This window comes from Meleagris gallopavo, chromosome 6, assembly GCF_905368555.1.
Source record: "Meleagris gallopavo chromosome 6, MGAL_WU_HG_1.1, whole genome shotgun sequence".
Taxonomy (NCBI): domain Eukaryota; kingdom Metazoa; phylum Chordata; class Aves; order Galliformes; family Phasianidae; genus Meleagris; species Meleagris gallopavo.
In genome coordinates, this window is record NC_139409.1 from 48058560 (window position 1) to 48082565 (window position 24006).

Genomic DNA, 24006 nt, shown 5'->3' on the forward strand with positions numbered 1-24006 from the left:
ATCTTTATCAGAACTGCCTCCCTTCTCTTCTAGATGAAAAAGAAGGTCCAAAGGAAAAGAAGGTATTTCTGGCACCCTGTTTTCTCTTTCCAAAACTTATGCACAAAAAAGAAAGAGTTACTGATGAAACTATCTTCTGTCCCAGAAAAGAAGAAAGGAAGTAATTCAGACATTCACTGGCCTACATTACAGATAAGATTTCTATGCTTTAAGATCATGTTATCTGTTGCAATTTTTTCTGCTAACCTGCAAGCAACAAAAAAATACAGTTACATACCAGCAATACTCTAGGATCTATCTACAGCAATTTGCCATGGTTAAGTAAGACAGCCATTAGTTAGTGAAATTAAAGAATGGGAACATGCTCCTAGCATTCAAGAAATGATGAAATCCATCCAAGAAATCATGTCAAGATCATGGTTATTTTCCCATGCTGCTAGGAACAGAGAGTGATATCTTGCTGAACATTTGAGCAGACCTCTTAGGCTGATGGATTCATTCTGTCCAATACGTAATGCTCTTCAGTTCAGCAAGTACTTAAGGGACAAATACCTCAAATGAGTATTGCCAACACTGTTCAGTTAGGAAACCTGGGACTCAATTGGTTTCTTCCTTTAGTATGAATATTCCTACCTACAGGCTTTGCCTTATCACCAAAGTAAATACATTTCAAACATAAATGCAAAGAGACAGGAAATTTATGCACGACACAGAGAATGGACAGACTCGTGGAGAAGAAGATGGAGGTAATATGTGTTTGACAATCTCTGCCTGACTAGATCAGCACTGGAGAAAGACTTTGAATCTTAGGTCTGGACAGCAATAAAGATTTTTTAGTCTTCATTCTCTCAGGAAGACTCCTGTGTAAGGATGCAGCTTGCTCCCCTTTTTCTGCATGGTTAGAGTTCTCCACATAGGTGTGAACAGGCAGTTAGTGTTGGACTGGAAGATATCCAACTACTCTGTAGGTTACACTAAATTGCAAACAGAACGAAGACAGCTGGGAAGGGCCAGTACATTTGGAGTGGTTCACTCTGTCCTTTAATTTTACTTTCCCATCTTTTACTTTCTCAGAACCTCAGATATGGAAATTAGTGATCACTGAAACACAAGGGCTGAACTTATTCTTCCTCCTTAATAAAGACTTTATTTGGGGTCAGAGAACAAGAATCCCAATAGCCTGGGGTCAGGAACTGGCTCAAAGTATCCCTCTCAAAACATGGCATGTTTCAAAGGTACAGTTTGAAAAGTCCTCAGAGCCAATCCTCAACAATTGTAGTACCTATATATAGGAAACACTTTTTGACCTTCAGAGGACAAAGAAAAATAAACTGTAAAAATATTCTTGCCTGACAGTTTCCCTATTTGCACTGCAGAAATCTTGGCAAACAGAACAGAGTGATCAGAGATATGATCTGCACTTTTAAAAGAACCAAGTACTGTAAATATATTTAAGTAACTACCTAACAATCTTGGAATTTTATTACTAAATCTATAGTTGTGCTTTTTCAGAAAGAATGAACAAACATCTCATTTTTCTAGAACCACTGAGCATGTATCTCTTCCAACACACCATGCACTGGACAGCAAGCTGCTCTGTAAAACATCAGGCATATCTTATGTCATAAAACTCAAGTTCCTATATAGCACTGTGATGATAGAAAGAAAGAAAGAAAGAAAGATGAGTCCACAGTTTTGTAAATGTGTAGCAGTGAATTCTCTGCTTCTATGGAAAATCTTGGACTCATTCTGGTTTGGGGAGACAGAGAGAAAAGATCTCCAGTCCATTCAGCTGCTAGGACCCGGCCAGGCACCTATTGCTTGTTCAGCCTCCATCAGAAGCTAATGATACCTCTGCAGTATTTCCCTGGTTTGAACAGATCTTGTCAAGCCCCTATTCCACCTCTTGTTTTCTGTGTGCCTGCTAGAGCCTCAGCCCAGTAGCTCCTCAGTCCTGTTTCCTCCACTTTGTTTCTCTGCTAACTTGAGCCTTTCCTTCCCCAGTCTGTTGTTTCTTCTGCCATTCCAGGTGACTAATTCCTGCCTGCTTAAATACTTCCTAAAGAATTAAGGGGTAAACACATTAAGTTATCATAATGTTTGCAAACAATGCTTATATATCTTGTTACTGTACTCTCAGTTGGTCTGTTTGTGCTGTGATCTCTTCAGAAAAGAAACCATACCTAACTCAACACTGCACACTGCTGGAGCAGGAATCTGGAGTTAGGATATGCATAAGCTCTACTACAACACAATCGCTATTTTTAGCTCTAAATAATTTTTAAAGTGGCTTTGGCTTTAAAATAACAATTTTAGGGATTTACTGAGGTCTTCACATATTCAAAATGCTGAAGAAGATAATCAACTTTCGTACATATTATTCAGAACTGGCAAGAGTAGAAGGAAATAAATCCATTCTGCAGTAGAAACACTTCATAATTTCTGTGGTTGCTGTTACCCAAGGTGAAGAGGAGCAGTGGTTTTAGAGAAGTTCAAACTCAAATGATTCTCACCGGATTCCACTTTAATTGTACCAAGTACCTCACAGATCATCAAAGATGGTCAGGAAGATTCTTTACATAAGATTCATGTTCAAGGAGATTTTTATGTTTGGTGAGAAGGTTGTGAAAAGCTCCCAGAAAAGCTCATATTCGTTGTCCTGAATGAGAAACACAGCTGCATCTCTTATGTGGATGTCGTCAAACTTCTGTCTGCCATTTCCAGGAGCCAAAAAGGTGTGTGTGTGCTCAGCAGGACAGGCTGTATAATATCAATGCTTCTGGGATATGACTTTACTGGTAAACATAGAGCTAAAGCTATTTGTGTGCACAGCAAGTCTGTCAGCCTTCCTGCAATCACAGCACAGCACACAGCAGATCCAGTGATTCTTCCCTGTATTCTCCCTTGCTGCCCAGAACCCAACAACTACAGGGAACTGCTCCATAGCAGTTTCAGCAAATCATCAGACATCCCAAAGAAACATGGTGTTCTGATATTCTGCCTGGCTGCTTTTCTGGGTAGAAGTCTGTTCATCATCAACGAATGTGGCAGATCTTTGCTAATCTTGAAAGATCAGTAGAGACAGATGGCTGCCCAAGTCCTCCAGAGGGTACTGCATTAAAACATACTTTTTATATGCAAATACAGACATATATACATAATAAATGGACAGTAAGGAGAGACCTAGAGCAAACTGACAGGAAAGAAGATGTGTGTAGACAGGCATTCAGAGCCTCACAACAGGTATCTTCATGTCCAGTCTGCCCCTTGAAGAGAGGTGGTGGATTAAATGCTACTTCTTGTGGTCCAGGGGCCAGGCCAAATCTACAGTCTTTAGCCCCACAAAATAATAGGATGAATCCATAGTCCTACATCCCAAACATCCTTAAGCACAAAGCTGCCAGGAAGATACCCTCCTTATTGCTGATGCTGGACTGATGAGGAATGACAATAGGAAAACAAATGAAAAGGAGCCCAATTTCAGCCCAGTGGTGAGAGCTCTGCTCAGAGGAACGTGACGTGGGGTTTCAAACCTGACTTGCTAAATTCCTTCAGATTCTTTAAATGGCTATCTAAACTTAAGTTTTTGGGAGCAGAGAAGAGAACAGGACACAGGAAAGTGAAAAAAAAAACTGTGTTTATGGTGCTTTGGCCCACAGAAAGTACTGGGAGTTGTCCAATAGGCAGAGAAAAAAGTATTTCAAGACATTCAACCCCCCAAAATTTAGGGAAGCATGTGAAAATTTCAAGTCTCAGTCAAAACATGCAATCAGACTCTGAGAGGCTGCCAGTATTGTATTCTGTAGGCGTTGCAGCCTTTCAGAGATGAGGGAAAGTGACTGGTGAAAAACACTTGATGAGAAGGGGGAGAAATGAGATTTTCAAAAGAAGTTTTGAAGGTATGACGATTTACAGTTTAGATAACAGAATTCACTCTAGATTAGGTCTTTAACTGCTTCATCACAAATCAGTCCACAAAAAGTTTGTAGTGCATCCCTTACAACGTGGCAGAATTGGCCTTCAGGAACTTGAGGATCAACCCCTTTAACTGCATGACCCGTGCCACATACTTCAGGATAACTCAGGTTATGTATAGGGATGACTTAACAACTAAATCACATCAGTAACATAAAAGCTCTGCTACCTAAGGGATGGAGAATGAGAGGGCTTGTTAGGTTAATAATTTTTTACATCCTAATGCAATGGCTATTAGCATGTTAAGTGATGAATTTACTTATTTAAGGAGCAGGTAGTGTGATTTGATTTTCAAAAGTACTGATCAGTAAGCAGATCTCTCTGCTTTCTCCAGGAACTACTTCCTATGTTACGGCTTTACAAATCTCTGACTTGGGATATGAATGTGCTTACACAGATACAGAAGCCTGACTTCAGAGCTTTATTTTGTCTTTCCATTTTCCAGCTGCCTGAAAAATAGAGCTATTATCTATGTATCTATTGACCTCAAATAAAAAAATAGTTACTGGTTCTTCTTAGACATCTTATGCTTTAGTATACTACTCGTGGAAATGATCCACTCAAATATCCTGCTAAGCCAAGTGCAAACAAGCTGATTTAAATTCTCAGTAGAAAAGTGATTAATACTCTGAAAAGCTCTCTAGGATTTCATCAGCAGTGCAGGCTAAAAAAAAAATATGCCCAATGCCTGTAACGAGTGGCAAAAGAATCACAGGGCAAAGGCAGGAGTATGAGGGGAGCTGTAAGCATATAGAAGAATCCTACCACAAAACCAGAGTCGTGCTGGTACTGTGTGGGGCACTGGATGGAGGTGAGCATCTGTTTTCTCGGTGGGAAGGTGTGCTCTGATGAAGTGTATGCGGAGTTTCCTAGCTCACTTCTAATGCATTAGTATCAGAAAGCAGAAACTGACTGATAATAACCATTTTATTATATCAACAGGGATGCACAACACAAGTGGAACCTCTGCAGCTGAGGAAGGTGACAGGGAAATTCATCCACTCTGCAGAGCAGAGGACTCCAGGCCTAAGGCTCCCAACTTGTGACTGACGTTTGTAAAGCCATCTAAGGCCAGATACAATAATTTCTCCCCTATTCCAGCTGTATCCTGCTATTTACACCTTTCACTAAGTGTTGAAAACCGAGCTAGAGCACTAAGATAAAAAGGAGAGAGAACACTCAAGTGTTATTACTTGCAATTACTCCCAAATTGAATCAGCTGTTCAGAAAAGATCAGGCATGAAACCTGTTAGCTGTCAAACACAAGCATGTATTAATGAACCTATGTATTAGCTATTCCTCACAGCAGTGAGTGAATTTAATAATGCCATTTTTTGTTCTCGGATTCTCCTGGGGTGAAGAATTACAGTTGGTGGCAATAGAAATACATTCCCAGCCTTTTGGAGCTGTATTAGATTTCTAGTCTGACTCACTCATTTTTCAGGCTGAGGCAATTTTTTTCTTTTTCGAAATTATTAACAGTTCAAATCAGCCAAAAAGTGTTCTCATTTCACAGGATTTCAGACCTTATAAATCCATAGAACAATAGATGAGAAAGACTTATTGGGTTAATTGTTCCATCTCCCAATACCATTATAGGATGGACTTCTGTAGCACATTTCTCAATATATTTCCTGACTCATCCTAAATAATCTTCCATTTATTTTCAATGACTGCAGAATAATTCAATTATATCATCTCAGGAGGGTTTTTTAATGAGAACATTTTCTATTCCAAAGTCTCCTTATTTCCACTATCAAGTATGCTCCTATACTCTTAACATTTTAATATATGAATTAAAAATATTGCTGATGATGCAATGGAATAATTGAAAACATAAAATAAATAAAAATACAACAAAAAAGTGGTAACTGATGATAGCTTGAAAAAAAAAGTGTTTTAAAATGATCAGATAAGCAATTTTTGTCTACTTTCAGCTCACTTACACTCCCAAGGATATGGGGGAGTCGTCTTCTATAATCCACCTGCCCTTCAGTGGTTTTGTTTTTATGAATGCTGCTCTAAACTGCCAGCAATTCTGTGGCACTGAGGTATTCTGAACTGAAAGAATTAATACTACTGTATTAACTGTTCTCCAGATGTTGGGTATTCCAAGTTCTACTGATCTGTCATCTAAGTGCTATGAATATGAAAAGAGCTAATGAAGACTAATCACCTTTGTGTCTTTTCAAGTATATTATGATGATTTTTTTTTTTAACAGTTCCACACATAAGTGGAAGATCTCCATCTCTTCCACTTACAATTCCCCATCCACAGAGTGGTATGGAAATGAAATGTATGCTGTTCCAGGGAACTGCAGAAATTACCCCATAGGAATTTCAGTTCATGTGATCATCCCTCACTTCCTTGTCTATGTATTTGGAGAATCTATAAGCTAAATCAGATAATTCTTGTGCTCAGATCTCAGACAAGATCACCTTGTAGTGTGACTCCCTCTGGCACATACAGCCAGCTTACATATGAAGGTGTCACACACACGTGCATGTGATATTGGCTGCTGTTCTTTAGGAAGCCCATGAGATCTAGGCTACGGCCCATGCATTACACTGTTTTGCCTGTACTTTCAAACAGCAATATAAACAAGTTGGACCATTACTGGCCAAGCCTGTCATTGCTCAAGAACAAGATTATAGAAACATGGGTACCATCAGAGATGTCAATTTCCACTAATTCTTACTTCAGCAAGTTTGGTAATTAACAATACTACATCAGAGGTACAAAAATACATCTGGACACCTGCTGTTCTCACTCAGTACTGAATTTCTTCCAGACTTATAAATCTTTCCTCATTATCACCATTCAACAAAAGAGAGCAGGCAAATGCAATACTCAGCTTAATCCAGTACATGCTTGGGGTGGGTCCTTCCCACCATCCTTCCCAGATGTCCTGGCACGAACAGCACCCAATCCCTGCCAGTTCAGAACTGATTCGAGACAAATTTGGTCAGAGCAAAAGACAGACACTAATAAAGGGAAGGCATAGGAAGGAGCAGGAATCAGCACTTTTAGCAAAACCACCTCAATTGATGGAAGAACAATGGTGATTAAGCAGTAAGGGTGGCACAGACTGCAAGAATAAAGACAAAAGAGAATTTGGAAGCCCAAGGAGGAAAGGGAGTTTAGTGCCAAAAAGCTTCATCTGGAGCACAGCAATTTGGCTGACCCCGCAGTCTCCTGAAGACCTCCTGTGTGCCCAGGTGTAAAACAGTCTCCGCTCTTTCCATTCACCCTGACAGATATGCTAAGCCACTGAGGCTTCAGTGTACCAGTAATTTAGACTGTCCTGGCCTCCAAGACAGGAAAATGCCCTTGAAGCACCCAAGCTCCTGAGCCATGCCTGGGAAGGTTTGTGGTAGCCGACATGGAAGCCATTCCAGCAGCCAAGCAGGACGGAGATGTCATTCCTGCATTGAGAAACACACCAGAAACAGCCCAGTTTGCTGGGAGAGATGAAGCCTGATCCAAGCACACGGGCATCTCTGCTTTGGAGAAGGTACCACTGACAAACCTGGACCACACCACATTTCAGTCTGTGTAGATCCATTGTTGCTTTGTGCTCAGAATGAGATGCTGGGAGTGGGGGGATGTCTTACAAATAAGAAAAAAACAACATTTATGCAGCAAGTCAAAATTACTAAAGGAGTTCATAATTCAGCTTCACCAAAATCCTTCTAAATTTTCTCATACCTGTCAAGTACACTAATCTACGTGTAACTACTTCGTCAGCTTTAAGTTAGCTGCTCAAAGACAAATATTTCCAAAAATAGCACTTTGCTTTAAAAAGGTGAAGTTTATCCCAGCGACGAGCAGCTGCACAGACACCCAGAGATACTGCACTATACCCAGACTCTCACTGCAAGTCTGACATAGCTGGGAACAGAATGTCCTAAACATTTTCTCTTCTAACTTATAAGCAGTTTTATGACAGACCATTCCCGAAAGCCTGAAGACACTGACGCAATTAAACCTACTGCGAATATTTTCCTATAACAAAATGGTGCCTCCATCCACATAACAGCAGGTGATTTTATTACAGTATTCAAAACAGACCGAGTTCTAGCATACCACGTTTTAAACTCTAAGATACATTACTGGATACTAGAGAATAAATCCCCACTGTATTTGGCAGGAGAGCTCCCTCTTTCCTGGTTGACATGTATTTATACAGTGGGTATACAAAAATAAATGCTGTAGTACAAACCACTTACAATGAACTAAGCCAAACCAAGTTCTAAATACACATTAATTTCCCTGAAGTAGGAAGATTTATTATTTTTTTCCAGTGGACAGAGGTAGCAACTGCATTTGGGAAGCAATGAGAAAGCTAATGGAAAGTCATCCTCGGGGTGGGAAGTTTTATTAAAGTTCATTTCACACACACAAAGTAAAAGCTTTGTTTCTCCACCCATTCTTGACCCATCAGAGATTTTCAGTTTGAACAAAAGCTTCCTAGCCTCTTACAACTTGGAAAGCTGTCATCCTCTTCACATAATTGGTCTCCACCTAACAATTATACAAAAGTTGCCGAGCCATCTATCAATAGACCTGTACACATAACCCCAAGGATTTGTTTTTGCTACCACGGACTATTACACTAAGCTATAGCAACCACAGTTTCTGGTAAGCATATACAAGAACCAAGAAAATAAGTTAGTGAGGAAGCTGTTGTTGTATCCCAGGCCACAGAGTGCCTCAGGCCATTTTAACTACATTATTACTTCATTTTGTAGTGTTAGAGCCTCTTTGCTTACAAAACTGGACAATGAATAAAGCCTCACAACTGCATAATGTTTATTAGGAAATTTCCATTAAGATCCTTTTCCTCTCACCAACTAGGAGTTCCAATTGTTAATCGTATTTTGATTGCTTCGAGGCCAGTAGTTTTAGGAACAGAAGGAAACTCCCTTCAATGACCAGTCAATAATAAGCTCATTTTTACATACAAACTTTTCCTTTTTTTTTTTTTTTTGTGCTGTCTTACAGTTAAAGTTGCTCTCTTAAAATAAATGTGATCAATAAGTAAATGAATTTTGAATGAAAACTCCACATCAATGCACTCATTTACTGCAAGTACTTAACTCTGTTTTGCTCTTTTGTCCAAGACTAAACTTTTTTCTTACATACAAAGTAATACTGATTTAAAGAACGAATATCCAGCATAATCCTCTTTAGTGATTATGTCATCGGGAAAGGATACACCATCCCTCTGGTGCACGTCCATGAACTCTGTTTCCAGGCTGACTCCTTAATGCACTGGAAGCAAAGTGCCACAAAAAACTTTGTATGCTCGATATAATCTTTAACTCTCACATCAAGGGGCCACTTGGTAGCTTTCCTGCCTCCTTGCTTGCGAGCCACAAGGCTGTTCTCTCCTTGTGGGAAGCCATGCACACATACAGGGAACATCTGGGTCATAAAAAACAAACTGAGATTCCAGTGAAAGTGATCATTTTAGCTTTGACATCGCTTTAGTTCATATCTAGTTGATCATTTGCGTGACTGGCTTTTCAAATAGGTCAAACAGAGCTGAAGTAGGATCTTGACAAATGGAAGGCTCACCCTCTCTCCACAGCTCCCTTTCATTTCACCATCTGTGCACTGCTTCCATTCACAGAAATTAGCCACCCGAGATTATTAGCCAAGTGTCAACCTCTAACAGTACCTTTGGTACACTGAAGCAATAGCTAGAGCATTTTAGATTTCAGAACACCACTAATTACTGGATATACAGGGTCTAGAACCTCCAAAAAACACACTCCAGTAGCTACACAGAAAGACTTCAGTACTAGAAGTAAAACTGTACTTATCCATCTCTCCGCCCTTCTGAAATGCTGCTGTTTGCTAAAGCAAAAAGTGGTACCTCCACTTCTCTTGCTCAGTACTCATCTTAATGCCAACCAGACCCAGTATTTAGAGGGCACTGAAACACTGAAAACGGTGTCCACTAGACCTTTCAAGTTGGATTTCCAAACTGTAAGGTCTTACTAAAACCCCTGTTTTCATTGAAAACGTAAATCCTTTGTTATGTAAAGTTTTGTTCCTACTATTCCTCTTCCCCTTGAAAAACAATTTCTGCTTGCAAGATGAAAAAAAGTTCTAAAAGAGAACACTAAGTCTTGATTTTTCCATGAAATTGGTTTTTGAGGAGCCTGTCAGTGCCTCGAGGCTACTCAGTCAAGGCTTTCTCACCATGACTGCCACAATTAATCTGAAGTTCTGCCCACTTCCTTAGCTGAAAGTGCACTCAAAGGCACACCCCATGTCCAAGTCCTTTTCTTACTAAGCTCAGTGAACAACATCTGGAAAGCAAATGAAAAAGCACTGTTAAACTGGCTCTCTCTCACCCAAATTATACAAGAAAACAAGCCAGGGAAATTCCCAACATATTTTTGTTTCTGCTGTATAATCTCAGCATTTAGGTATTTTAATATTGATCAGAGAGTATGCCTGTAGGGTAAGATGTGGTCTTTGGAGTTTAAACTTTGTAGGAAAGCATCCAAGCAGTTTAGTTTATATAACATCCAAGTTTTCATCACACTGTTCTGATTCCAAAGTTCTTTAGAAATTCCCATTGTATGTTTGCAACAACGCAACATCTAGATATTTAAGAGCAACACCATCCTTCTTTATAAAAATAAGTAATTATAATATTTCATCTTCATTCATTCACTTATAAAACATTCTTAAATACTCTTTTCTCTGAGTAAAAGGGTTATAGCAAAAAAACAATTCCAAACACCTGCGCAAATGGCAAAGCAAACTTCTGCAAGCATTTTAGTTGCTCTTTGAGTAGTATTCAGGGATCTGTGGATTTCAGAACAACAAAATATACTTACAAGCAGCATCAGAAAGCAGTGCTACAGATAATGATGCTAGCATCACTTATCTGGTTAAAAAACAGACTTAATAATCCACTGTCTTTAACTCCAGACGGGCTTTTCGGTGTTTAAAGAAGAAATGGTTTCCATTTCACAAGCAATGCCAGCTTGTAACTCTGTTGCTTTGGAAATCAAACATGACTGGATGCAACTTCAAGACAGTTGATCTAACTTTTAAGTTGGATCTGCTTTGATCAAGGGACTGGACCTCCAAGGGTCCTTTTCAGCCTGAAGTGATTCTTCAAATCAATGCTGCAAGCCACAGAAGCCATACTTCCATTCAGAGCTTGTGGCCTCATGGCTGGATGCTCCAGTGTCAGTGCAGCAGGAAGTGGCACTGTCTTGCAGGTTCCTTCCTTGGCACCTACAATGACCAACCACACTCAAACTGGAGTCTTTCAAAAGATCACCAGCAGCCTTTTTTCTTAATGTTATTGCCTGCTTTCATTAACCCTAATGTTTAGTACCTTTGTAAGAACTATCTTGATGACCCTTGTAAAAAAACCTCTCAAAATCAGTATTTTCCAAAGATACTAGTGAGGCCGTGTCAAACAGATAGGCAGCCCAGCCACGTACACTTCATTTCCTTAGGGACCATACAGGATCCCTATTCTCTAAGTGACAAGTGCTTGAAAACCAAAGGAATTCTCTTGTTCTGAGCAAAAATAGTGAAGAAGGGGTTTCCTGAAAATGCAGGAATAAAATAGGATCCTATATATACAATGCTGAGCCTATACTTCACTTTCTCTCAAAAAGAAACATTCTACTTCAGCAAGGCATTTTCTATAATTACAACAGCAGAAGGGATTTCCCCTGCCACACTGCTGAATGCGAGAAGCCCTCAATAAATGAAGGCCGTGGGCCAGGCAAAGTTCTCTTCGTTTCACTCATCACTCTTCCCTCTAGCAGAGGTACAAGTCCCTGCATCCCCTCCTGAACTCAGTTCTGTCCCTCCAAGACTAAGCTTTAACCTGAAAGAAAAGCTGGATCAAGTCTGTCATGAGAACCTCCCTCAGAAAGGGAAGAGCTAGGAGGAGCAGGACTTTTCCTCCTTTCCCTCATTCAGTCTTTTTCTGTCCAGTACAAACACTTTGAAACTAGCAAGTGACCTTCTCTTTTGCTGCCCAACCCTGCCAGTCTTCTTTACTGCCTCTCAGAGACACTAATATCAGTGACAATAAGGATAATACCATGCACAAATAACTCTAAGCTTTGCAGACACTTTTTACATCCACTTCTGTTGCCAGTTCAAAATGAGTGAGCCACAAGGAAATAAAATAATCCAAACCTGACCTGATTCCTTTGTGCAATCTTCTGTCCTTTCTTCCAACGGAGAACGGGCTTCAGAGGAGGTAGCTCCTTGTCCTCTTTTCCTTTTTCTATTACATGTTCCCCAAGGCTGTATGAAGCTTCAAATACAATTGGAGATATGACATCTTTGACTCTCCTCTGTAAAAGGAAACAAACAGAGATACTACCGTTACATAAAGGCAGGCAGATATTTATACACCACAGTTACAAGCACAATTAAAGCATAATTTGTTTTCAACGCTGCAGACATGAAGCAGGCCTCTATATTCCCTTTGGTCTTCTTACTGCTGAACAGGAAAAAAACTTTTGTCACAGCAAAAGAAGTCAGATCAAAAAACAGTTAACAAGAAGTGAGTTATTCTTTTAGCACTCTTGGTTTCACTGAAGTCCTTGGCACATTTTCCACACCTGTAAACCAAATCTTTCTAATTAAAACCCAAATATTTTCCATTAGGACTGCAAAATTTGAAGCAAAGAGTGTATTTCCTCTGGGGTTTCTAAATTCTAGGCTTTGATTTGGGTCACTTCCAGTGTGTTCCACCCACTTAAAAAAAAAAAAAAAAAAAAGTCCAAACTCCATCTCGAGTGTTGCATTTTTTAAAATTATTATTATCAATTAAATGACTGAATGGGTAAAGTTACCAATGTGGCTGTAAAAGCAAGGCTACAGACATGCAGGGGCAAGGAAAGCCACCTTCCAGCACTGTTCCGAAAGCAAAACTCATAGCACCCACCACCCTAAGAGCAGTAACACTTAATTAAAAAAATAGAAAAACTTTATTTTATGCACTATATTGAAGGCTTAATGTCAGATGTACTAAATAGTGCTGCATTATTTGTTTGATAGGATGAATCTTTATTATTATTATTAATTGCCTTCTCTTGTTGCTTGAGCCCAAGCCACAAAACTCATACCATTTATTATCACAAGTGAAGCCTGAAGCCTGTCTTCTGTGAGAGGAAAAAATGCTCATTGTGTTCTTTTTAGTCTTGACTTCCAAAATCCAATTTACCAGAAAATAGAAGTGGCAGACATCCTACTTTTCCCAAGCAAACATCCCTCTTGAATTTTATCTACTTAAAAAAATGTGTGTGAATACAATGGAGAAGAAACTGAGAAGATAAGAAGATAACCAAAGACAACAGATCTTCAAATGGACCAGCACTCAACTAGACTTTGTATTGCACCAGGGGATGGGACATTCATTTTTTCAGCCCCTTCCACGATCCCACCCTGGGGCAGGAGTTGGAACACAGAGATAGCAATGCTAAAACTCACATAAGCTACTAGCTTTGCTCTCACAGAAAATCACATGCAATAACTTCAGTGAGAAATGTATCAGCATACAAGGAGATTGTATATACTCAAAAATAAGACCGCTAAAAGCATACCATGAGGCAGCAGTGAAACAACAAACCATCAGGCAGATCACCGCCTAATCCAACAGTTTGCACTCAACTATGCCTGCGAACAACAACTGAAAGTGTATGCAGTGGGTGGAATTAAAATCCACCTACAGTTTTTTTTCTGGCTCTGGTACTGCTTTATGGCAACAGTAAGCGCTTATGACTCCTAAGTGTTTTAATATGACCTTGGAGGGCTCAGTCCAATCCCCTTTGAAGTCAAAAGACAAGTTTCCCATTGACTTCAATGAACGCAGGAGCGTGCCCATACTGTTTGCTGGTGTCTCTTTCCTTTTCATTTTAGTGCTGAAATTGTGACTTCCAGCAGCTAGATTAATTACATGTGCGGATATTCCTTCACCACACTTGTCTTTAATTAAGGATGAAAGTATGAATGCTGCCCAGTTACTAATTGTGCCACATGTTCAGTTTCTTCTGCTCACAATCTTAAAACATGAAGACAGACGCAGACACTTCTGTCTCACAGGTACACCACAGACCGTCTGGGAAGCTAGTACAAAATGAGAACACTGAATATTTGCCCAAACACAATCTGGAGAAGCATTATTTTAAGCTGGAAATACATTCTTTTTCTTCCTCATCCAGCCTACCCAAATGTGCTACTTCCAGCAGTCAGATCAGGTGGTGCTGCCCGTGTATCACCTTCAGGTGTTTCTGATTTCTAAAAGGTAGAAGATGCAATGACAAACAGTTTCGAGATAAACTGAAAAATTCTTCTAATCAAGGGAAGTATTACTTGCTTTTTCTATTGAAAAAGCCCTACTTGAGTGGATTTGCCACGGGGTGTAATTTCTCCAAGCAGCTTTTACATATATTTACGCTTTTTCACTACGCTGAGAAAGTGTTGAAGGTTAATGACATTTCTGCATCATGAGGAAGTATCCCTGGCAAGTCACAGCACATGGACAGCACAGCTTTTTTTAGCAGCAAAGCTGCCTGGAGCACATCAAAACTAGAACGCTACTCAAGGAGTTCATATTATCAACAGAAGCAGCCATGTAACAACTGTTCAATGACTAACAGCAACAAATAACTAGATGTCACTGAAATGCTGCAAGTTTTTTCACTGTGCTTGAATTGGATCAGGGGCCTGAAGGTGGGTTTTCTGCAAGCCATCAGCTATGCCATGTAGCTTTCCTGTTCTCACAAAGCCATTTCTCTAGGGTGTTGTTATTTTCCTCTCTCAGCAAACTGTCCTCTCCAGTGTAACTTCCTGCAATGCAAACGGTCCTAGCCAGCCTTCCTTTGGAAGGCTCTATTCCTTCCTCTAGATGCTCTACCTTTCCCTCTGAGGTTGCATGACATCACCCTGAGGTGATGAAAAAGGTGTTTAGGTATGAACTGCTGTTTTTTTTTAATCAGGGTGCTTCCTCGCTATTACCAAGTGAGGATGTGACCCTAAGAAAGGAACACTCAAGAGCCTCTACAAAAGCAGTAAGCTGCATACAGAAAATGCAAAAGACCCCGTGGTCCTGAGCACTCACCCTATCAAAGAGCAGGCTTGCCATCTCACCACCCCGAATAAATACACTTTTTTTTTTTTTTTTTTTTTTAATGCTATGCTAGAAGCTGGCCACAGCTTCTTCATTTTCTCTTCTGGCTTAGCAGGGGAGAAAAAAGCAACCAAGCAAACCAGCCGCTGCCAGATTTCTGACTGCATTTCTGTCTGGCTTTAGTAACAAGTCTGAAAAATCTGAAAAAGAATCACAGTGCAACTATCAGATGTCACAGTTTTGATCCTGAACAGCATTTCTGACTCCCTCCCTACAGCGGAGCATGATGACTGTAGGAAATTACTTTCTGCACATTTTGTGGGCACAGAATAAGACACGTAGTGACAACACAAACACAGGCACAGATTCCAGCCTCCTAAAGGCCATCTTCTCCAACCTTAACTTTGTGCTACCAAGAGCCCACACACATCAGAAAGTCAGGAAAATTTGGATGGAACAGGACGGGGCTTTGTTATGGGGGATCTGCTCTTCTCCTGGTGTGAGCAGCTGCCAGAGAAGACTGGATACTGTTTCAGCTTTCTTTAGGCTCAATGCCACAGTACAGTCAGGGGACTACGCACGAGCCCAGTAAATCATCACATCTAATCCCCTTTTCTCCTACAAGGTGAAAGTCTCCAGCAGGGGCTCTGGAGAGTGCCAAATTCCATTTTTAATTATGGCCAATGGGCTGAAGAACAAATTGAGATGTAAATAATCTTTACAAGCTACCGCAAGAGTCCTGCAGGATGAAAGGTTGAAACATGGCCCTTTTACAGCAGCAAAACATTAAGTGAGAATGAAGTCATTTTCAACAGTGTTGAATGAAAAAATACATGTAGTCAGTAGGATGGTTTCTGTGGTTGCCCTTGACTTATCCTGGTTTACGTTTTTTGAGAGCTTCACTTCTTATTCTTCTTGGGAAAGTTATGTCCTATCAGGCCTTTTTTCTACTCTGACATGATCTTGAGGACATCAACCCATGTAAAATTTCAGAGCTTTCAGTTAAATCGGTACAGCTTTTCAGAATTCTGAGAATTAAGCTTTATTTAGCTTAGTGACTAAGAACAAATTTGAGAATGTGTCTTTTAAAATACTCAACTTGAACATTATACTCTAAACACATTCAAGTTTTAAACAAGCACTACTAGTAAACTGTAAGCATTTTTAAAGGCTTAAAACATACAAAATAAATTTGAAAAACCTAATTTAGTAGATAACATATTAATGCCATAAAGTATACAAAGCCATCATGCTAATGGCTGGGCTAGCATTAGCATGATGGCTAATAACACTTCAATCAAGTCACAGGTCACTAACACGTATGTCCTCAACTCAGTGCCAAGGGACAAACTGTTCCCTGCTCAGTGATTTTAAAAATGACTCAAACCCCCACCAGTCTTTGGAAGTAAAGGCCACTACTTTCACAATTTATCATATGAAATATCAGCTGTAGATCTTAATAACTATACACAATGGGTCATGAATCAGTCAAGATTATAGTGCGTGACTTCCAAATGAATTACTTTCTCCTATTATCTCAGCCTCCCTCTCTAAGTTGTGAGTCATATAGGAGACAAGACTTTGGAGCTGTGCAATACAATAAAAATAGTAGACAAACAGGCTTTAAACTGGAAGACAGGCTTCCATTCATTCCAGACAAATGAATGCATAAGTCTCATTCTTGTACCTGAAAATGAATGAGGAGTAACTTGCTCATCCTGTTCCTCGCAATCTAAACTATGACCAAGTTTAGACCCCTCAGGTTACCAATTTCTAGTGCATGAGCCAAGTTTCTATTCTCAACCTGTTACTAATCCTGTGCATCACAAAACCCACCTCTGTTCTCAGGAGAGCCTTCCCGCATTTACTTTGATAAAGACATTCTAGGACTTGAAATAATTTGTTTCAGATTGGTGTAATTTTAGCATTTATACCTCCCCATTGCAAAGCCAGACAGAAAATGGTCATGTGAAAGTAATCTTGAAGAGATCTAGTTTCCACTCTGTGCACAACATGCACACATAGACTATATTTTAGACATTACTGTAGTTAAAGGATGAAAATCACAACTGCCAAGTCTGTTTCAGAGATGAGACAGAACTAGAAGATTACTTGGTTGGTAAAAGCTCATTTACAACATCACTGGTGAAATTTTGTGAAATTAATAGCATATGAAGACAATTAGAGGCCTAACGCTTCAATAATCCATGCTTCTGTCTTCTTTTAAGATCTTGTGACAGCTATAACTCAAAAAGTAGGCAGACTGTCTTTGTTGCTAAACTTCAAACATTACAAGGCTTCTGAAGAATCCCAAAATTCAGAGCAGCAAAAAAGGAGCAAAGGACTTGCAGGGCGTCACACACTTGAGCATTATTTACTGCTGGAAAGAATGGGAATCCTCCTTCTGTCCTCTTCCCAGCTGTGTTAGTCTAGCACACAATTGTTTCAATCAGGCCAGCAACCCTTCTCAAACCCTGATAATGGGAAAAATGTAAGGGAGGAAAAAGCAAATCTTGAAGGGATCTGATGCTAAACAAACATCAGGCGTCAAGCAGCCTGCATGCATGGAAAGGACACCTTGAGATGGCAGGGGCTGAGCTGCAAGTCCAAACCCCAGCTGGATACAGGCTCACTCTGAGTTAAAGTGTGTCTCTGCACATCTGGCTTCCTGCTATCAGCCAGGGATGATAAAGGTATTAATGATGTCAGCATGAGAGAGACTGAGATCAGTGCTGCAAACATTCCATGTCAAAGGTTACAGAGACTTAACAATAATATATTGCTGATAATCCTTTCAGGTAATCAGTAGGAAGAGTACTCATATGTGACCCGAATACAATATAATGTATTACTGAGCCCTGGCTTCGATTTTCCAGTTCAATACTAAAACACATTATGACCATATAGATTCAAATAGCTTCGTTTTCCCATGTCTCATTTATAAAGTTGAATGTTGCTGCTTTTATTGGGTCTAACACTTCCAGGATGGGTTTTTGTATGTTTGTTTGTTTAAATATCCATTTCTATCTCTAAGGATCACTTTCTTATTGATTGATTGATTGAAGATTGAAAGAGAGTAAACTAGAAAATATAGAAATGGCTGTACCAGGCAAAAAGCTAGACGTCTGTAACATATGCCTGGCTATCTGGCATACTAACAATTGGAAAAAACGTCTGAGAACTGATGAGCTCACTGCTCATCTAAGCTGAGGTATTCAGTTCACAAAAAGAATACAAGAAAGAATAACAGGTGTAACAATTAAAGCATTTGTGTTACGCTTTCTGAAAATATTGATACCCTCGTATTCGGTAGGGAATTATACCCCGAACTGCGACAATAATTAAACCCACACTCCTCTTGCACATATGTAACCCTACCAGTCACTTGTCTTTTCCACTGGATTTACTACATTTCATATTCTGCTGATACAATATTTTATCTAAACCTAGCTTAGATAAAATATTGATTAGTTAGAGATTTCCTCTAACACTGTCTTAAAATACATCAGTTCCACAGTCTGAGTTAATCCACCTACCTGTTTCTCTTTATGCAAGATATCCCTCCAACACTGATGGATGCACAAGCTAAGCATGGAGATCTCTGTATGAAGCTCCCTTGTTACCTCACTCTCCAGGTGGATTTTTTTTCCTAGATTTTTTTTAAAGAAAAGGAAGAAGCACCTCTACTAAATCACTGCCTCTTAGGAATCATCAAAAGGCTCCTCCCAAATCTCTGTAAAAGACTTCAGAGACTTCAGAGCTGTAGGAAGAGCTAGGATACAAGACACATTCCTCCACTTTTCCCAATGACCACCCCACTAAATGTCTGACTCTAAAATCCTGTTCTCATTTGCAGGTACCTACACCTTCTCAATGGGATAAATGATCTAAGAGGTTTGTGCAAACAGATTGAGGTTCTATACACCTTCTGGGATGTGGGTCTTAGGGTACTTTTTATCTCATACAGTATGTCCCTAATGTCTAGCAAGACACTAGGAAGTACCTCAATGCAAATAAGTCAAACATCTTTGGGCTCAACTGCAATCCTGGTATCTCAAATGGTCTGAGTGACTGAGTATCTGCTAGAAGTGACAGAAAATTTGTCTGACTATCAAAAATCACAACAGCAGTGGAACAAATGTTTTAATGAACACTTCATTTAAAGCTGACTAGATTTGAAGGCCTAACACTGTGTTGCTATGATCCTTTCAACACTGCTGTGTCAAAAAGCATTTCATCAATGGCTTTATAAGAAACACATGTATGAGACAAAGAAGTGTTCTACATAAGCCCAGTATTCAACAGAAAACAGCGAAAGGAACAAATTAGTAGCATTCTGTCAGGATTGGAAGGAAGCAGAATAATCTTCTGCAGAAGACAGAGATGAAAGAAGGTTATCACCAACATTTTGCTGACAGTATTTTAATTGAGAAGATCTGATAGAAAAGGTCCTTGGAAGTCTTGCAATAAATGCAAGACTCATTCTCAACCTGCCTGAATCAGAGTGAGAGGCTGAGTGCGTAAGAAGACATACTATTGAGAGGAGAATAATTTACTTTAAAAAATCTAGAGATATTTTACACACAAAAATATGAATCTTTCTTTCAATCACAGGAGAATAGATAGCTCCACAAAGGCCTGAGAGGAAATGTGATCTAATCTAGTCTTACGCTATTAAATGGAAGAGGTATTATTTATTAGTATAGATCTCTTGAGAGCAGGATTTAAAATCAATCTGGGTAAAAGAAAAAAAGTACTATGATTGTATACTTTGCCACATGAATTTAAAAATGTAAACAACTGAAATCTAGGGCAGGAGATCTCCAGGAGCATTATATCATGCTTTGCAAATCCTGAGGAAATGGACTGCTGCTAATAGCACGAATGTGTGCTATGCATTTCTATGCACTTACACACTTACACAGCATAGGTTCATACATAATCACACACAAGTGTTTTTACAAATATACATATGTATACACATAGTTGCTTTTACATAAACACATATACTGATATATACATATCTGGTCGTTCTGAAAGTAATGCCTCCTACTTAGTTCCACAGGAACTATGACAAAGAGCACAGTAACACTACCTGATAGAGCAAATTCTTAGCTACAAAACACTATTTTTCAACACAGTCACCACTATGAGCTATGCATTTTTGCCCAGCAATGAAAAAAAGCTGGCTTGCTGAGTTCATAGAGATCTGGCCACCCAGAACATGGCTTCTCTTTCACATCACTGTTGCCACTGCTGAAGGGCACCACCCACTGCTTCACTATCCACCCACTGTTTGGTCTCCATAACTGTTCAGCAAGTGTAAATGTAAATTTCTTCCTCATAGAGGAATTCAGTTCCACACCTTTTCTTCAGATGCACTTCCATTCAGATGCCAGTTTCTCAGACTGTCCCTCTGTTGCCATCTGTCATACAGCAACAAAATGCAATGGAACACTGGTGGAAAGGGTCAACCCCTACCACCATACTGCATCTGCCTCTGACAAGGTGGGCCGATGTAATAAAATAGTAGGGATTCTTTTTGGAGGCAGCCTTCATACATTCTATATAAATATTTGTAACTGATTGACTCCTTTGATATGACCAGGGCCATGAGGATGATCAGAAGGCTGGAGTACCTCTCCTATCTAAAAAAAGAAGAGAGAGCTGGGCTGTTTAGCCTGGAGAAGTTTCTAGGATACCTCGCTGCAGATAACCTAGAAGAGTCTACAGAAAAGACTGGAGTGCAGTCTTTATCCAGGAGTGCAGTGTTAGGACAAAGGTCAAAAAATTTAAATTAAAAGAGGGGAGGCTTACATTACGTATAAGGAAGAAATTCTTCCCTATGAGAGTGGTGAGGCATCAGGCTCAGGCCCAGAGAAGGTGTGGATGCTCCATCCCTGGATGTGTAAAAATCCAGGTTGGATGCAGCCCTGGACAACCTGATCTAATGGGAGGTGTCCCTACCCATGGCAGGGGGGTAGGAACTGGATGGCCTTTAAGGTCCTTTCCAGTCCAAGCCTTACTATGATTCTGTAATATGGCCCTATGACCATGTACAGTTTCTGGCCTCAATTTTCACACAGAAGTATGAAATCAGCTACAGAAGATTTACTGTCTTAGTGGTTATGAAGACTCTTCATGCTGCCATCCACATGGAGTTACTATGCATTAAAACAAGCTTTGAAATAAAATAAAAAACAGAAAACCCACAAACACAAAGCAGAATTTCCTTCTAACCAGTTTAAAATGTTTCAGATCATATTTAAAACCTGAATCTTGAGTGCATCACAACAGAAGATTGTTTTATGTAGTCCTGCTATTTCCGCTTTTAATAGAATGACTCTATAATAAGCTTGCAATTATAAACTTAAATTCTTTAGTTGTTCCAAACCAAAACCCACCAATGTTTTTTCATTTTCATCTGGGGATATCTTTTCCCATAAATTGTCAAGGAAATCTATGTATTTATCTAAGTACTTTCATTCTGAAAAAAAAACAGAAAATTTAAGAGAGTAAAATTTAAAAAAAAAATTAAAGAAACTGATGATTGGAACAGTTCAGGTCAATTAGATAAGTATGGGTAAGTAAAAGATAACTTGTTCAGTTATTATTAAAGCATTTGTGCATGTATAAATGGGAATGAGAAAGAAATTAATCAGTTTCTCACTGTATCTTAACATCGCTAATGAATTACTTTTTCAATAAAAATGAATTTCATTATTTCAATGTGGTTTTTACAAATGCAAACATTTAAGCATAGGATAGAACTGAATAAGAAAACTAATCGCCCAGTTTAAATGCGCTGTTCAACTAGACAAGAGCATACAACAGAAATATTGCAGAAGACATAAAAGCACCTTGCAGTATCAAATGGAAGCCAAAGCTGTGCTACATCTTCCTTACACGAGTGCAGCAATTTCTGAAGAGAGTGAGGAGTCTGTATTGTGCTGGAAACTGTGAAACCTCTAAGGATGACAAATTCCCATTCATCCTTCTGTAAAGTAATGTCATTATCCCAATTATTAATTACTAGGAAGTACCGTTATTAATCAAGTAATACGGATGAGCTGAAGGAAACTTATCCATTACGTAGCACAAGCGTTATGGATGACTCCAAGGGTATTTCATTAGCTGCCAGCTCTCCCATTCTGCACATACCTAAATCTCAGCTTACTGACAACCACCTCAGAAACACTCTGCTGTGTCGCCTCCTCCCCCATCGCTTTCCTCCTGTCCTCTTCCCTTCCTGTCCTCTTCCCCTCTCATCATTCGGACACGGCTCTGCTAACAACCCCCTCTTCAGTTTCCCAGGCTGTGCTCACAACACAAAACTAGAAGAAAAACACGTACAAGGAATCTCACTGGCATTTCAGCACATTTAGCACGTTGAAATTGTGACCAGATGGAAAACTCGCCATTTGCTGCAGCAAAAGCGAGGCTCTTCCCTTTCTTTTGCAGCTCCAGCAGCCTTGCAATCCGCCCCACACACGAGGATATGGCCGCCTGGGGCTGGGAGATGAACCAGGGATGTTGTAGGGTGACAAAGGATGATTGTTAGCTGGGATGAGTGTGGGATGAATGAATGTTTCTCAGGGCAACCAAGGAAAAACACAACTTTCCCTTTGAATTCCGCAGGCTTTAAACATAAACAAGGTCAATGTTTCCACAAATAAGAGCTAATCATACACTTCTCCAGATAAAAGCTGAGAGCTCTGAAGCTGAAGGCATATTCATGGAGTATTCTCCATGAAAAAAATAAAGGTCCTTCAGAACTGTGATATTATGTGGACTCTAAAAGGATTTTAGAGCAGAGATGATTAAGTTAATGTATTGCCACTTTACACATCTGTAGCTGACATTTGCCTGCTTTTGGTTATTTTATACAGTTCTCATTCTAACAGCAGTACTCTCGTGATAACTGGAATATGCTATGGTGTGGTGCAAAGGAATAGATGCCAGGGGAGCTGGGAAAGAGCAGTTAGCCCTGACCTACCTGTGAAGGATGCCAGCTCGTACACACATATCCATGGGAAGAGGTCTGAAGCAGCGAGATAAACAAGACAGTACTGGAGGTAAAGGGGGTTGGCAGGTTGTAGATTGGCTTTTTCTGGTTTTCAGGATGAAAAAATTATAACAAAAATCCACAGATAAACAAGCTTATTTGCAGTAGATATTATCTCGTGTTGTAGATCTGTAAAATAAGCTTGATCTGTCCACTTTATTCTTCTATGAAGCAGCTTCCTCTTACCTAATGGATGCAAAGCCAACCAAGCTCACCTCAAGAGCTGTTTTTTGTTGTGTTCAGTCTGTTAGGCTGAGTCACGAGATTACGTGTGATTAAATGTTGCCTTTATCAGACAACCAAAAATAGGATTCCAAGGACAGCAAAGCTGCTTTTGAAGGCAGCATGCTCAGCAGCACTGGACTTGAAAGCACCAACAGCAAGAAATAACTTGACATAGCTGTGAAATTAGGTTAAAACAGGCTGTTGCATTTTAAGGGGTGAAGCCTTCTTTTCATCTTCTAACTGTGTGATCCTTTGGAATGTATTTTTCCAGGGTTTGCTCATTTCCAAATTGGCTGGACCACATGGCTAAAGTAAGAGCAGACTGGAGAACGGTGAATGTGTCAGAGGAAAAACTTCAGACAGCACAAGGAGCAGCTACAGAGGTCAGGGAGCACTTGGAGGGAGCTGCAAGTGCATCATAACTGTGACACAGAGCTTGGAAAGAACAAAGGGAAAGGGATAGGAGAAGGAAAACAAAGCCACTGAATAGGATGGCAGTGCTTTCTGATCCTACAAGCAGCTCGTAACAAATCCTGAAAACAACAAATAGCAACCTGCACATGTTTACTCATAGCTGAAGAAAAAACAAGGAAATATCTGTGTAGGAAGCTT

General features: G+C 39.7%; 1 protein-coding gene across 1 annotated transcript in view; it reads right to left on the minus strand.

Annotated features, from left to right (window-relative positions):
- ITGA9 (integrin subunit alpha 9) overlaps positions 1–24006 on the minus strand; it is a 218275-nt gene that overhangs the window by 102206 nt on the left and 92063 nt on the right. The window contains exon 16 of the mRNA XM_085226640.1: positions 12169–12324. Within this exon, the coding sequence (XP_085082766.1) occupies positions 12169–12324 (156 nt within the window). The remainder of the gene's footprint in view (positions 1–12168; positions 12325–24006) is intronic.